Source organism: Lontra canadensis, unplaced genomic scaffold, assembly GCF_010015895.1.
Source record: "Lontra canadensis isolate GAN:19392208 unplaced genomic scaffold, GSC_riverotter_1.0 scaffold84, whole genome shotgun sequence".
Lineage (NCBI taxonomy): Eukaryota > Metazoa > Chordata > Mammalia > Carnivora > Mustelidae > Lontra > Lontra canadensis.
The window spans coordinates 3,569,664-3,582,363 of record NW_022631078.1 but is presented as its reverse complement, the minus strand read 5'-3'; the positions used below and the strand labels follow the sequence as shown (position 1 = coordinate 3,582,363).

At 65.4% G+C, this 12,700-nt stretch overlaps 1 protein-coding gene across 2 annotated transcripts in view; it reads right to left on the bottom strand.

The window, feature by feature from the left end:
- WNT7B (Wnt family member 7B) overlaps positions 1-12,215 on the bottom strand; it is a 46,147-nt gene extending 33,932 nt beyond the window's left edge. The window contains exon 1 of one of the 2 annotated variants that reach the window (XM_032882777.1): positions 11,901-12,215. In XM_032882777.1, the coding sequence (XP_032738668.1) occupies positions 11,901-11,971 (71 nt within the window). In that variant the 5' untranslated portion in view covers positions 11,972-12,215. Of the gene's footprint in view, positions 1-7,558; positions 7,846-11,900 lie in introns of those variants that run through there. The other variant, XM_032882775.1, reaches the window with a different exon arrangement.
- Positions 12,216-12,700: the final 485 nt, after the last annotated feature.

The following is a 12,700-nucleotide window of genomic DNA, read 5'->3' as shown; positions in this document are numbered from 1 at the left end:
ATGTACTCCTGGCCTTGTGGCTCCTGACACAGGTGGATGGTCCCCAGGACAGATGTGGGCTCCTCCAAGGTGTGGGGGGGGTGTGCCACCAGCACCTGGAAATTCGCAGTACTCCCGCCAGCAGAGAAGTCCCGGAGGAGACCTAAGTCAAGGAGCCAGGAAGGCACCCAGCCCCCCAGACCACCCTGTGGCCACCCACACGTACGGGGGCCGCACACTGGGGCCATCCCCTGGGCAAGTGGGTCCTGACCAGGCCGACGGTTCTCGGTTCTCGCTGGGACCCAGACGCAGAAGCAGCTACCTGACCGTCCCAGAGGGGGTCGACTGGGCCCTAACTCAGCATGAACTTCGCGCTGCACTGGGTGCTAGATGGTGGGGGGCGGGGCACAGGGCACAGTGGTCAACTTGCAGCTACTACCACTGGCCCGGCCTCCGAGTGTGCTCACAGCGCCCGTCTGCCCCAGTCAGCCCCCACCCACCCTGTGGGCCCTGCCTCGGCGAAACGAGTCCCCGTCACACCCAGGGGCCTCCCTTAGCTCAGGGTGATGCTGCCCATCCCTGTCCTGCTTGACACTTGCTTCCCCGGGGCTCCCCGGGGCTCCCCGGGCCTGGGGCTGCCCTCCGCCACCCTGACCTCGCCTCCCACTGCCCCAGCCAACTCTGATGGGCAGACGCCTGCTCCCAGTGCCCCCTCCCCGCCCCGCAGCTATCCCTCGGCCAAGAACTCCACTGTCCCCAGCACATTCTTTAGGGCCCGGGTCAGTCGAAGGGCTCCCAGGATCCACCCTCCCTGCAGATGGGTTGGGGGTTCCTGCTCTCTAGGACCCCATGGGGCTTTGTGTACATGATGGGGAAGGAGGGGAGCTTCCCAGTGACAGCCCCATACCCGGGCGGCTTCGTTTGCCTGGCTCGGGGCTGCTGTCGCTAAGAAGGGCAAGCCCCGAGTAGTGATGAGGCCTGCCAGGAAGGGGAGGAGAGGACAGAAGGGCTCTGAGGCACCGAGACCACCACCCACAGGGACAGCCCCAGCCAGAAAAGGGGAGGCTTGCCCCAAGTCCATGGTACGCAGCAACTATGTACCTGCCGGGCCCAGTTTGAAGGTCAGGAGCTGGCCAGTCTGGACCACCTCCTCTCTCCCTGCTCAAGCCAGTCTCAGAGCCCCTTGGGTTGGGGCCCAAGGCAGGGAGGGACCCGGGAGCAGAAATCTGAGGGCCTCTTGGTCCCCTCACACACCTGGGGGGACAAGGGTCCCTTTGGTTCCAAGTCTAAAGGTGTGGAGGTGGGGGCGGGGAAGAGCGAGCGAGAGAGAGAGAGAGAGAGAGAGAGAGACAGAGAGAGACAGAGAGAGACAGAGAGACAGAGAGACAGAGTGAGCCCTCCATCAGAGCCTCGTGACTCCTGGTCGCTCAGCATCCATAAGGAACAGGTGTGGTCGGTCTCTCACAGACAGCAGATGAGAAGGCAGACACGCCTGGGCTCCAATATGAGCTCCTCCACCTTGAGCGTGACCTCAGGAGTTCCCGGCACTCTGCCCCTCACGCTCCTCACCTCGCCACCCCCCACATGGGTGCCCCTTGCTTAGCTCCCCTTTTCTTGCAGCCAGGGGGGAAGCAAAGTCAGAGCAGAGCCCAGCTGGTGGGCGCCCATCAGCCCTATGACAGAAGGCCTCTCCAAGAGACCTGAGTCTTCCAGAAGTGGAACGTGGAGCCCTGGGCTCCCTCCCCGCTCCCCGAGTCAGGGGTTTGTCTGGTGGGCAGGCAATTCCTTCTGGACGAACTCCCGTTCAAAAGGGCTTTTCGTCCCTTTGCCACTTGGGACAGTGAGGGCCTAAGTCTCAGCTCTGGACCCCTCACACCCCCACAGCCCCAAGGCCTGCTTCGGGAGGGGGGCAAGCTGAGACACCGCCCACCCTTGTCCCATTCGCAGCTCCCGCTGAGCACATGCACGGACTCCTGCATAAGGAGCACCTCTGGTCTGGGAGGCCGTGGAGGAGGGTCCGGAACAGGGGTGGCCTTGGAGGGGCTGAGGTCTGAAAAGGGCTGGCGGCCCCCCGTCTTATCGGGATGGGACTGCGAGGAGATGCTGACTCGGGCCCTTCTGGACCGCAGCGGACACCTGGGGGGCTGCTTGCCGGTGAGGCTGGTGTCCTCCCCGTCCTGGACCGGGCACCTCGCTGGCTTTGGGGTCTGCAGGAGGACGGCCACCTGGGCTGCACAGTTCTAGTGAGCTGCATTCACATCCTCTGACTGAGGGCTTCGTGGCATCATCCATGCTCAGAAGCTACCTGCTCGGGTGGGAGGCTGTGGGATGACCTTCCCGGGGCCTCCGTATCCTCGGTCACAAAGCGGGCCAACCACAGCCCGTGGCTGCCTTGCACAGAGGACCCGTGAGTGCTGGCTTCCTTCCAGGCAGAGCCCTTGCCCAGCATCCCGGGCCCTCAGTCCTGTATCGGCTTGTATGCCTCCAGGGTTGGAGAGCTCACTGCTCCCCTGCCAACCACAGGCTGGCCCAGTGGCCCAGGCCTGGGGCTTCCCCCCACCACTCGGAGGCTGAAGACACCCTGTGTTGAGGGCAGGACCGGGAGGGCGCCCGAGCAGGCTGAGCAGCTCTGTGATGGAGACAGGAAAGATGGAGAAAGGGAGGACAGAGCGCACCTGTGCCCACCCCCACCCCGTTAGCCAGCCCAAGGGGAGGCCCCAGCCCCGCGCCAGGGAAGGAGGACAAACGGAGGTTTTGTCCTTGGCCAGCGGGCGGCCCGCACCACACAATGACCCTTTCATCAGGCTGAGGGAGCCCTGGGTCGAGGTTTCATCTGACAAGAGAGAGCTCCCGGCCCCTTGTCCCTTGCTGGGGGAGTCAGAGGGTGGGGGGCGTGGGGGGGCTAAACCCTATCTGAGCCGGACCCAGGGCCATGCGAAATGGAAGCTCCGAGGCAACTAGCCGAAGTCCCTCCATCTGCCCTAGGCAGGGGGAGGCCTAAAGAGGTTAAGTGACTGGCCATGGGCTGCACAGAAAAGGACCCTGTTCTGGGTACCCCCAGACCTGAGCTGCCGGAGGGTCTGGCTCTTACGTCTCTACAACCAAGAACTCCACCCCACCCCATCCCATTGCCCCTCTGCCACCACCCATGGGGTGCTGCCCAGGCTAGCCCGACGACAGAGCCTTGGCCCAAACCCCCAGGAGGAGTTCTGGGTTCCCCATAGGCTATGCGGCCCACCCCGCCACCCCGAGGCCGGCCTGAGGCTCTGGGGAACATGGTGTGTGATTTGTCAGCGTCCACAGCGTCCCTAGAGGACCCAAGCGTGGAAACACTGTGTAGTCAGGGCCTCAAAAGTCACCTCCCTTCATGGTGGTTCCCTCCCTGCAGAGCACCACGTACCTGCCCAGATCACCCCAGGAGGCCGCAGGGCCCTGGGGACTCCCTTCTCTGCTGGACCACCACAGGGCGAATTTCTTCTCAGAGGCAGTGGCAGAACTAGTTCCAGAGCCAGGAGAGCGGTTATGACCTCGAGAGGGCCTCTCTGCTCGTCAACATGCCACTTCCTCCAGGAAGCCCTCTGAGATCACCCCCAGAGAGTTCAACACTCTTCCCTGAACAATTACAGCCGCCAGGCCTCCCTTTGCATCCCAGGTGGCCGGCCTCCCTGCACCTAACTGCTGAGAGTGACCCCATCTCCTGAGCACTTACTGTATACCAAGCACCCTGCGGGCCACGTCTCTGCATTTGCTCACCGAATCCTCACAGCTACAGAAGTTTCAGTCCCCCTAGTTCTGGCAGCTCCAGGGCAAAGCCGAGTTCCAGAATGCGCCCAGGCAGCTAGGGGAGGAGCAGGGATGGGAACCTGGAGCAGGGAGGACTCAAGGGAAACTAGGTCAGAAAATGAGCCTTTCCCCGCCATGGGGCCTTAGGGCAGCTGCAGGGCACAGCGGGGCCTGGAGGAAGCCCAGGAGGACCACCTTCCCCTCCAGGCCCTTCCTCTGCACTCAAGCGCACACTCCCACACACACAGGGTCAAAAGAAGTCACCCCCAGAGCGCACCATCCCCCCTTTGATTGTGGGGCTCCGGGAGCATTTTGTGAGGGAGAAACGCCACTCCTGCAGCCCAGAACATCGGTCCCCGGAAGTTCCCGGCACTCACCCGCGGTGCCCACCGCCGCACAGAGCCACATGTGCCTTGGAGTCCACGTGGCTTGCAGGCCCCGCGTGCGCCGGCGGAGAGGAAGTATCTCCATCTCCCAGCCACCGATGAGGAGGCCGAAGCCCAGAGAAGCTCCTGGACCTGCCCGAGGCCACACAGCAGAGCACCTCCCACACCTGGACAGATGCAGGCTGGGAGCTGCTCCTCCTGGGGGAAACGGATGCAGGCTAAGCTGGGCGGCCGGCTCTGCGGCCACACAGGCTTCACTGCCCGGGGAGGGGGCCTGATTCAGCAACGCCCGCCGCCCGGGGTCATGCCCACAGCGTTTCTGGGCCTGCGGTTGGCACCACCAACAAAGCCACAGTGGCTGAGCCGGGAAGAGGCCCAGCCTTGGCAGGGCCGTGGTGAGCACCCCCCACCACCCCCCAGAGCCAGGTGGTCGGTGAGTAACCGCCCCGTCACCCATGACTCACTCAGCTCCCCAGAGCGGGCGGTCACCATGAGAGACTCGTACCGGAAGACCTGGGGGGATCACTGTAGCCAACCTCCACATCTGGGAGGGGGAGGCCAAGATCGGAAGGGACCTGCCCAGGACAGGAGGCCAGCCTGGTCCTGGCACGAGGGCCCCAGCCCAGCTGACCAGCACCGCAGCCCTCTTCTGGGCCTGTGGCCCCCCCACCTGCCCTCCCTGAGGCCCTCACTGACCCACCCCACCCCACCCCCCCACTGGCCCCGGAAGCTTCTGTTCTGACAACAGTAGCACAGAGAAGGGTAAGGCCGGCTGGAGCTGCCTCGCAAGGGCCAGCCAAGCTCAGCGTCAGGCGGGGGCTCAGCGCCCTTCCAGGCCAGCACACCCGTCCGACCCAATCAGTGGCAGGGGCCCAGGCATGCATCTGGGATTCACTATGCACGGACCACAGCCCAAGACAGGGAGCTGGGAGAGCAGCCCAGATGAAAAGGGCAGGATCAATTGTCCACCAGTGTCTGTGATCCCAGCAGTGGGATGCCTTCTGGAAAGTTCTCTGGAGCAGAAAGAAACCTCCGCCCAGGGCTCCTCCTGCCCCTGGCATCCTCCGATCCCACAGGGCCAACCTTCCTAAGTATTCCCGCCGGTAGTGAAGTGGGGTTACTGTTGACCCCCAACAGTTCTCAAAGCCCTTTTGCACGGGCCTCCTCAACGGCATCTGGGCACCAGCACAGAGCCGCCCACCAGGGTCTGCCCACCATTCTCACTGTCATCTGTATCCCAGGGGCCCTGCTCCCACCTGTGGCCTCCTCCAGGCCAGCCCAGTACCCACCAAATAGGGCAGGCGAAACCCCAGAGCTCTCGCCCTGGCTCCTGGGAACAGCGAACTGAATCTCCACTCAGGAAAGCCTGGCATCAGGGCTTCCCCCCCGGGGCAGGGGCTGAAGGTCAGGTGGGCTGGTGCTGAGCAGGGGTCACCGAAGGCAAGGCGGGGAGCAGGGTCTGCTTTGCTGCCCCCAACCCCCTACCCTGGAACCCAGCACTGGCCCAGGAACATTTGGAAAACTGTCGCCTTTGGAGAATTTCTCCCAACAAAGCTGGCAATGAACACCCAGGGAGCAAGCCCATGGGGGCACAGATGGGCATCGCGGCAGCCCTGGATGGGGGAGCCGACCCGGAAGGAAACCCTGGGGTCTACACACGCACACTGCCCACCACCTGCCCCAGAGCCCCTCACGGCTGCCGCTGCCATTCTCTGCAGCTCCTGAGCCCATCGCCCAGCTCCTCCTCTCAGATACCCACTCTAGACAAGCCCCAGACCTCTCCTGGTGTCCTACCCCTGAACACCTCCCCATTAAGGCCAAACCGCGGCCAGCTGGCTCCAAAAATGATTTCTTTAAGCCTAGTAGCTGCTGACGGTCTAGCTTAAGATTGAGATGGGAGGGGGTGTTCACAGGAGGGGGAGGCTTTCCACCTCTGACCTCTGAGAACTAGAGGCTGGGATTCCAAGCCCCCCTTGGTTGATTCATTTCCCAGGAGGGATGCCAGAAGCAGGACTCTCTGGTCTGGAGCTTTCCTAGCCTGATTTCCCCAAAGATCAGTTGGTGCCAATCCGGCCTCTTTCCCTGCCTGGGGCCGCCTGTCCTCCCCCCCCTCCCACCTTCCCCAGGCGATCCCTCTGCAGCCGGGCTGCCCGCCGGGCCTGGAGCACTCTCTGCGCCCGGACCTTGTAATTATGTCCCACAGCCCGGGAAACCGCGGGCCTCGCAGCATCTGGCTGCGGTTGCGAACTTTTGTTTCAAGATGCGCGACTATTTATAGAAGGAAAACTGGTAGGATAGTAATTTCCTAGGAGCTGGAGGAGAAATTGGCTGCGCCTCTATTAAAAGGGGGTGGGGGCACGGCGATTTATTAGGACTGCGGCCGCGGGGGAGGTGGGGGTGGCGCAGGGAGCGGGAAGGCAGCGCCTGCCCCCTCTGGCCGCGTTAGGCGACCCCGGACGTGGCCCGCGTGTAAAGGAGGGGGAGGAGGAGGGGAGGAGAGAAGGGGAGGGAGAGCTAGCTCTGAGGTTTAATCAGTAGCATCCAGCTTAAATTCCCCCAAACGGCGGTTCCATAAATCAAACTTCTTTTTTAAATCCGAGGCCAGAGCATATGCGTCCCATTAGGAATCGGGCGAAGCCACTGCTGCGCCGACGCGCCCCCTCGGCTCCCTGGGCCGGGTCGGGCCCTGCCTGGAGCTTCCCCGAGCCCGGTGGGCGCTGCGGGTCCCGACGCACACGCGCGCCCACGCTCCGCGCGCTGCCTTGGCGGGTACACCCGGGCGCACCTCGGCCGACCGCAGGCTCGCTGCGCGCGTTCCCCTCGCCGCCAGGTGAGGAGTGGGCAGTGGCTGGGTCGGGCGGCTCAGCGCCGCGGGAAGGCGCGAGAAGCCGCAGCCACCACCAAGGACAGCTCGGGCGCTGTCTGGTGGGGCGCAGAGTGCACGTGTGCGCCAGTGTGTACGCGGGGGAGCGGGTGTGTGCGTGCGGCTCTCTCTCGAGGGCGGCCCAGGCGGGCCGGCCCCACGAATTTATAAAGGGAAGGGAATCCCGCTGGTTTGGGACTCCGGTGGGACAGCGCAGGGAATCCCCGCGCCGCCGCGCGCCCTCCCGCCGTCGCGCTCGGTGCACGCAGTCTGGTCCACCCGAGCAGAAGGGCCTCTGGCGAGCCACGTTCTCTCTGACCCCAAAGCCGTAACTTCTCACTGCTGCAGCCGCCCCCAAGTCCTCCCCCTCGGCGCTTTAGGCAGACGAAGAGACCCAAAGTCCCAGCCTACCGAGCGCGTCGGGCACCCGGTACCCCGCCCAGGGACTCCACTGCCGAGTTTCCTACCCGCCCGGCTCCTGTGCGGGAGGCCGAGGAGAGGGCTTCCTCCACCCCCGCCCGCCCCGCGCGCGGCCCGCGGCACTCACAGGTAGCTGCCGCTGGACAGGATGAGAAAGATCTGCGGGCAGTACACGGAGAGGAGCGCGCCGCGCGGCGACAGCAGGAGCATGGTGGGCCGGCGCTCCTGGAAGGGCTTGGCGGGCCCGGCGGGCAGGGCGCCGGGGCCAGTTGAGGCCGGGGTCTCCGCGGCCCTCCCCGAGGTGGGGCGGCGACGCCAGGCGCTAGGGACCCCGGCGCGCGGGCCCCAGCGCAGGATTCGTCCGTGCCCCGCCGCCAGGGCCGAGCATCGCGCTGGGGCTGGGGCTGGGGCCGCGGCGGGCGCTGGGGCTGGAGCGCGGAGCGAGGGGACGGGCAGCGGGTGCGCCTCGGCGGCTGTCTGGCCCTCCGTCCGTCGATCGGTCGGAACCGGCTCTGTCGCTCGCTCTGGCTCAAGTCTCCAAGTCTCTCGAGGCGCGCAGCTGCCATTGGACGGGCCGCCCCTACATCCGCCTCCTCTGCGGGCGGGTTTTTTAAAGGGGAGGCTGACCAGAGCGTGCGACAGGAGCCGCCCCCAGGGCTTGCCCAAACTGCCTTGGCCCCGTATCCCCCCACCTCCCCGCCCAGCTTCAGCGAACCACACAGCTCCGGCCTGCTCTGGAAGGTGCACCTGGGGGGGAGGCACCTCGGCGTAACTGCGCGGGGGCGTGCGCTCCTCTTGGGGGGGCTGTGCTCGGCAGTCTGTTCTCGAGTTCGCATGCATGTGCCTGCATGTGCCTGCGTGTGCCCGCGGGAGCGTGGGCGCGTCTGTGAGGGCGCAGGTGTGTGCGCACAGACGCACTGTGGGTGCTGCACCTTCGCCCGCGTGCGCCCCTGGGTTCGGTTAGGCGGGCTGCGAGTCGCACACGCTCATCCCAGCCAACCAGGCCGGGCCGGGCAGGGCTCACCTGTGCACATGCGCACTGGCGTCGCTGTAGGGTTCTGCCTCGGCGCCTCTTTGGAGAGGCAGTGAAAGGTCACCCCTAATTGGTTCACGGAGACCCCCAAATTTGGCTCCCCCTCGCTTCTTTTGCTCTCCTCTGTCGGGTCGGCTGAGGTAGGTGTAGGGAGGCGCAGATTCACAAGGACCCACTTCCTAAACAATCCTCCTTCCCGTGATTTTTTTAAAAGCCAGAAACCCACTTCTTATTTCGAGGTTTTGAGTCCCACCTCCTGCTGTGTGCCAAGCCTAGCTATATATGGATGATCTTGCAGAGACAGTGCGGACCCTGTCCGCGGGGGCGGAGCACAAGGCAGGGATGACTACGAGAGGTCTGTGCGGATATGGCCAGTGGTCCAGCGATGGGGCATTTCCTACCTTCTAGACCTGGCCGGGACATTCAGGCCCAGCATCCAGAAGCAGGGGGCCGCCCCCTTCACCTTCATCCCTCGGGACCCCTCTGCCTCTCCCAGGGTGGGAATGGAGCAGGGCTGATCCCTGCTCCAATTCCAGTGGACCGCGAGTGCCTGGATTCCAACGGCTTGTCCCTGCCCTGGCTTGGCCTCCCCGAGGGCTGGAGGCTGTTCAGTCCAAAAGTGAGGAACCGTGACTCCCCAAAGCCATTTGTTTTGAAATTGCTCAAAACCCGAGGCAAACCTCCTCTTGGGGCCCTGATCCCCAAAGGTGTGGTGAGGCCCCAGTTCCCCCTCCCTGCTGGTCTGGAAGCTTCCCCCAGGGGCTCCACATCTGTGTTCTGGTTGCTTGTGCACAAGTGGGGGAGGTTCCCGGTGTGCCTTCACAGACATGCACACACGCATGTGGGTTGGGTGGGGGGAGGGCGTGATCACGGAGTATCCCCCAGTGCATGCCCCAGTGCACGCATCTCTGACATTGGCTTGGAACTGCTGTGGCCCTAAAATCCACCACATGGAGGAGTCCCCAGGGTGGTGATACCAAGGTCATTAACAGAGACGGCAGTTGGGCTGGTGAGCACAGGTGTTTACTGGGGCCTCACCTCTCCTCCCAGGGCACAGGCACCCAGGACAGACGTTCCTTTGCAGTACCCCGAGAAGGACGAGAAGGACTGGAAGGACGTGCTACTGTGGCCCCACTTTTTGGATGAGGGAGGCAGACTGGGAGATTAAAGCGCCCATCCAAAGCCACCAATGAGGAGTGAGGGGAGGAATGAAGCCCAAAACTTATTCTGGGTGCACTTCACTCCCAAGTCATTAACCCCTCTGGTCACATCTGGGCCCAACTGCCCCCCCCTTGCACAACCAAGATGGCTCGCAAAGACAGCAAGCCACACTCGCCCCACGCGCACCCAGCAAGGTGGGCCGCCAGGGGCTGTGTAGTGACCCAGGTGGAGTCCGCTCTCCTCAGTGGATCCCAGTGGCTCCCTAGCTTTCCCGGACGGGGTTCCGCAGGGTGTTTGGAGCCTTGGTTTTCTTCTCTGCCCCCAGGAGCATGTGTTTTAGGCAGCACAGCAGGGGAAGGAGCTGCCCACCCTGGGGTCCCTGAGTGGAGGCAGAAGGCAGCATCTGGCTCTCCTGCTGGCTCCCAGAGAGGCCTGCACACAGGCTGGGTCTCCCTCGCTTGTCTCTCTCTAGTCAGACACAGGCCACCACCGTGTTCAGGATGGCCAGAGCCACAGTCCCATTTACAGACCGGAGAGGGGAGCTGCTTTGTGTCTGGAGGTCAGTAGGTCCATCACATAGGTCTCTCAGCTCTGCAACCAGCCCTGGGAGCCCAGGATGGGCACCACCTTGAGCCCCTTTTGCTGCTGGGGTGGGGAGGGAAAGGTCCTAGAGCACTTCCCACAAGCTGGGGGGCGGAGGGCTGTTCTTTTGGATGACTCCTGTGGAGAAATGGGTGCCTGTGCTAGGAGGAGGGGTCAGCGGTGGAGGCCAGAGCCAGTCCCAGCTCTGCCTCTTACTCTTGGGGACAAGTGACTTGGCCTCCCTTGCTCAGTTTCCTGATCCTTAAAACGGGGACCTAACTCTAGGATGGCCAGGAGCGGACAAGGCCTTGGTGCCGAGGACCAGGGAGAGCCTCAATATGCCCATGACTTTGGGGGCTCTAGGGAGAGACACTGCAGTGCTGCTGGGCTCCGGACACAGTGCCTCCCTCCCACCCCCAGCCCCTGGCGGACAGCGCAGCTCCCTCACCTCCATATGGAACAGGCAAGAACACAGCCAGCACAGTCCAACAGTCAACAGAGCCGCCAACAGCCCTAGGCCCACCAGCCCAGGCCTGCCGAACTGAGCCTACGGGGGTCTTCCCGCCCTGCCTCTGCAGTCCCAGGCCTCATTCCCTGCCCGCTGGGCCTCAGTTTCCCCATCAATAAAACGGTGGAGGGGGCGACCGAGGGACCGGCGATAGACGGAGGTGATGATTCTCAGGTGGTGCTTCTAACCTCTCAGCCTGGGGCCGCGTCTCCGCCTCCCCACGGCCTGTCCACCGCCTGTGCTCCGGCCAGAGGCGTCACTGGCGCACAGTAGGGGCGCACGGCGCGGCTGGGCCCGGGACGTGGGCGACCCCCACCCCCAAGCGAGGTGCACCGCACCCCCCTTCACGGTCACATCGCCCCCCCACCCCCACTTCGAGCAGGGCCGAGACAGCTTCTGTCTAAAGGAGATCGCAGCCCAACAGGTAAGGACTCGGCTGCGTTCAGGAATGTGGAAATACGACTCGGAGCAGCTACTGCAGCGAGCAGTGAGCGCGGCCCGCCGGGCGCCCGCCCGCCCGCCGGGCCGCGCGAGGGGGAGCGCGGCGAGAGGGGGCCGGGCCGAGGGCCCAGGGCGGGCGGGGGCTCGGGCCCGGGACCGAGCCCGAGGCGCCGGGCCCGCCGCGCGGCCCATCCCGAGCCAGCCGGACGAGTTGTCAAGGCAATTTCAACACGTCCGGGTGATGGATAGGGTCGAAGGGCCCCGGCAGGTGCCCCGGCCCGGGTGCTCGCCCCCCTCCCGCCCAGGCCTCCCCGGCCGCCCGACGCCCCCGGCTCCTGGCCCCGGCGCGCCCTCCAGACGGCGAGCTCTCGGCCCGGGCTCGGCGCCCAGCGCAGCCCGGGGGAGGGAAGGCGCGTCCCACCCCCAGGGCCTGGAGCCCAAACAGGTGAAAGTACGCGCCGGGCACGCTCGCCGCTACCCGCGAGCCTGGCCGCCGCCGCCTGCGCGCCCCGCTCCCCTTCCACGGGCCCCGGACTCGGCGCACTTCGGGAGTACCTGCCGTTCGTGGGGTTTGGGGGCGTCTCTGCTGGGCCGGGGCGAGGGTCCGACACGCAGGCCAGCCCCGGATCCCCAAGAGCCTCCTGTATTTCCTCAGGCCCTAGGTCTCCGCCGGGACCCTCTGGAACCGGTTCCTCCTGGCTGCCCCTACCTGGGGCTACGGCCCCTGCCCGCGGGGATACTCACCCGAGCTTCACGTAGAGGACGCCAAAGCAGAGAAACACGTAGAAAATCCACTTGCGAAAGTTTCTGTGCATGATCCAGGGAGGGGGGCTGCGCCATAGACAGCGGCGGCCGGAAGGGACGCGCGGTCGGGGCGGGGAACCGGCAAGGGCAGGGGGCTTCGGTGAACCGCTCTCAGCCAGCGCTGCGGCTCGGGCGGCCGGCGACGCGCGAGCACTCGGCGCGCGCTGCCACCATGGTGAGCCCGGGGCGCCGCTGCCGCTGCCGCCGCCGCCGCGTGCGCCCGGGTAGTGACCTGGGCCGGGAACCGCGACCTCGGAGCCGGGCTGAGAGATCGCAGGGCAAGACGAGCACCGGCGGGGGCCGGGCCCGAGCTCGGCGGGCGGGCGGGCGCTGCCTCCTCTGGGCGCAGCCGCCTGGGGCCGTGCGCGCCTCGCCGAGCGCCGCCGCGGCCAATGTGTCCGCACTTGTCCGCCTCCCCAGGTGACTCGCGGCCCCGGCAAGCGAGCTGCGAGAGAACGAGCGCGCCCCAGGTAGGAGGATCCGCCTCCCGCCCGCCCTCCTCGCTCGCCGCGCGCTCTCTCTCCCTCGCTCCCGGGCTCTCCCCTCCCTTTTCTCCTCCCTCCCCCGTGACACACAAACACATCCACCCCCCCCCCCAACACACACACCCCTCCCCAGGCCCGCTCCCTTCCATCGGTCTCCTGGGACTGGTCAGGAGGAGGGGAATTGGGTGTGCGGAGTTGTGGGGGGGCCGCAGGGGAGCGTACATCTCGGAAGAGACACCTGCGGTGGCCCTGGCC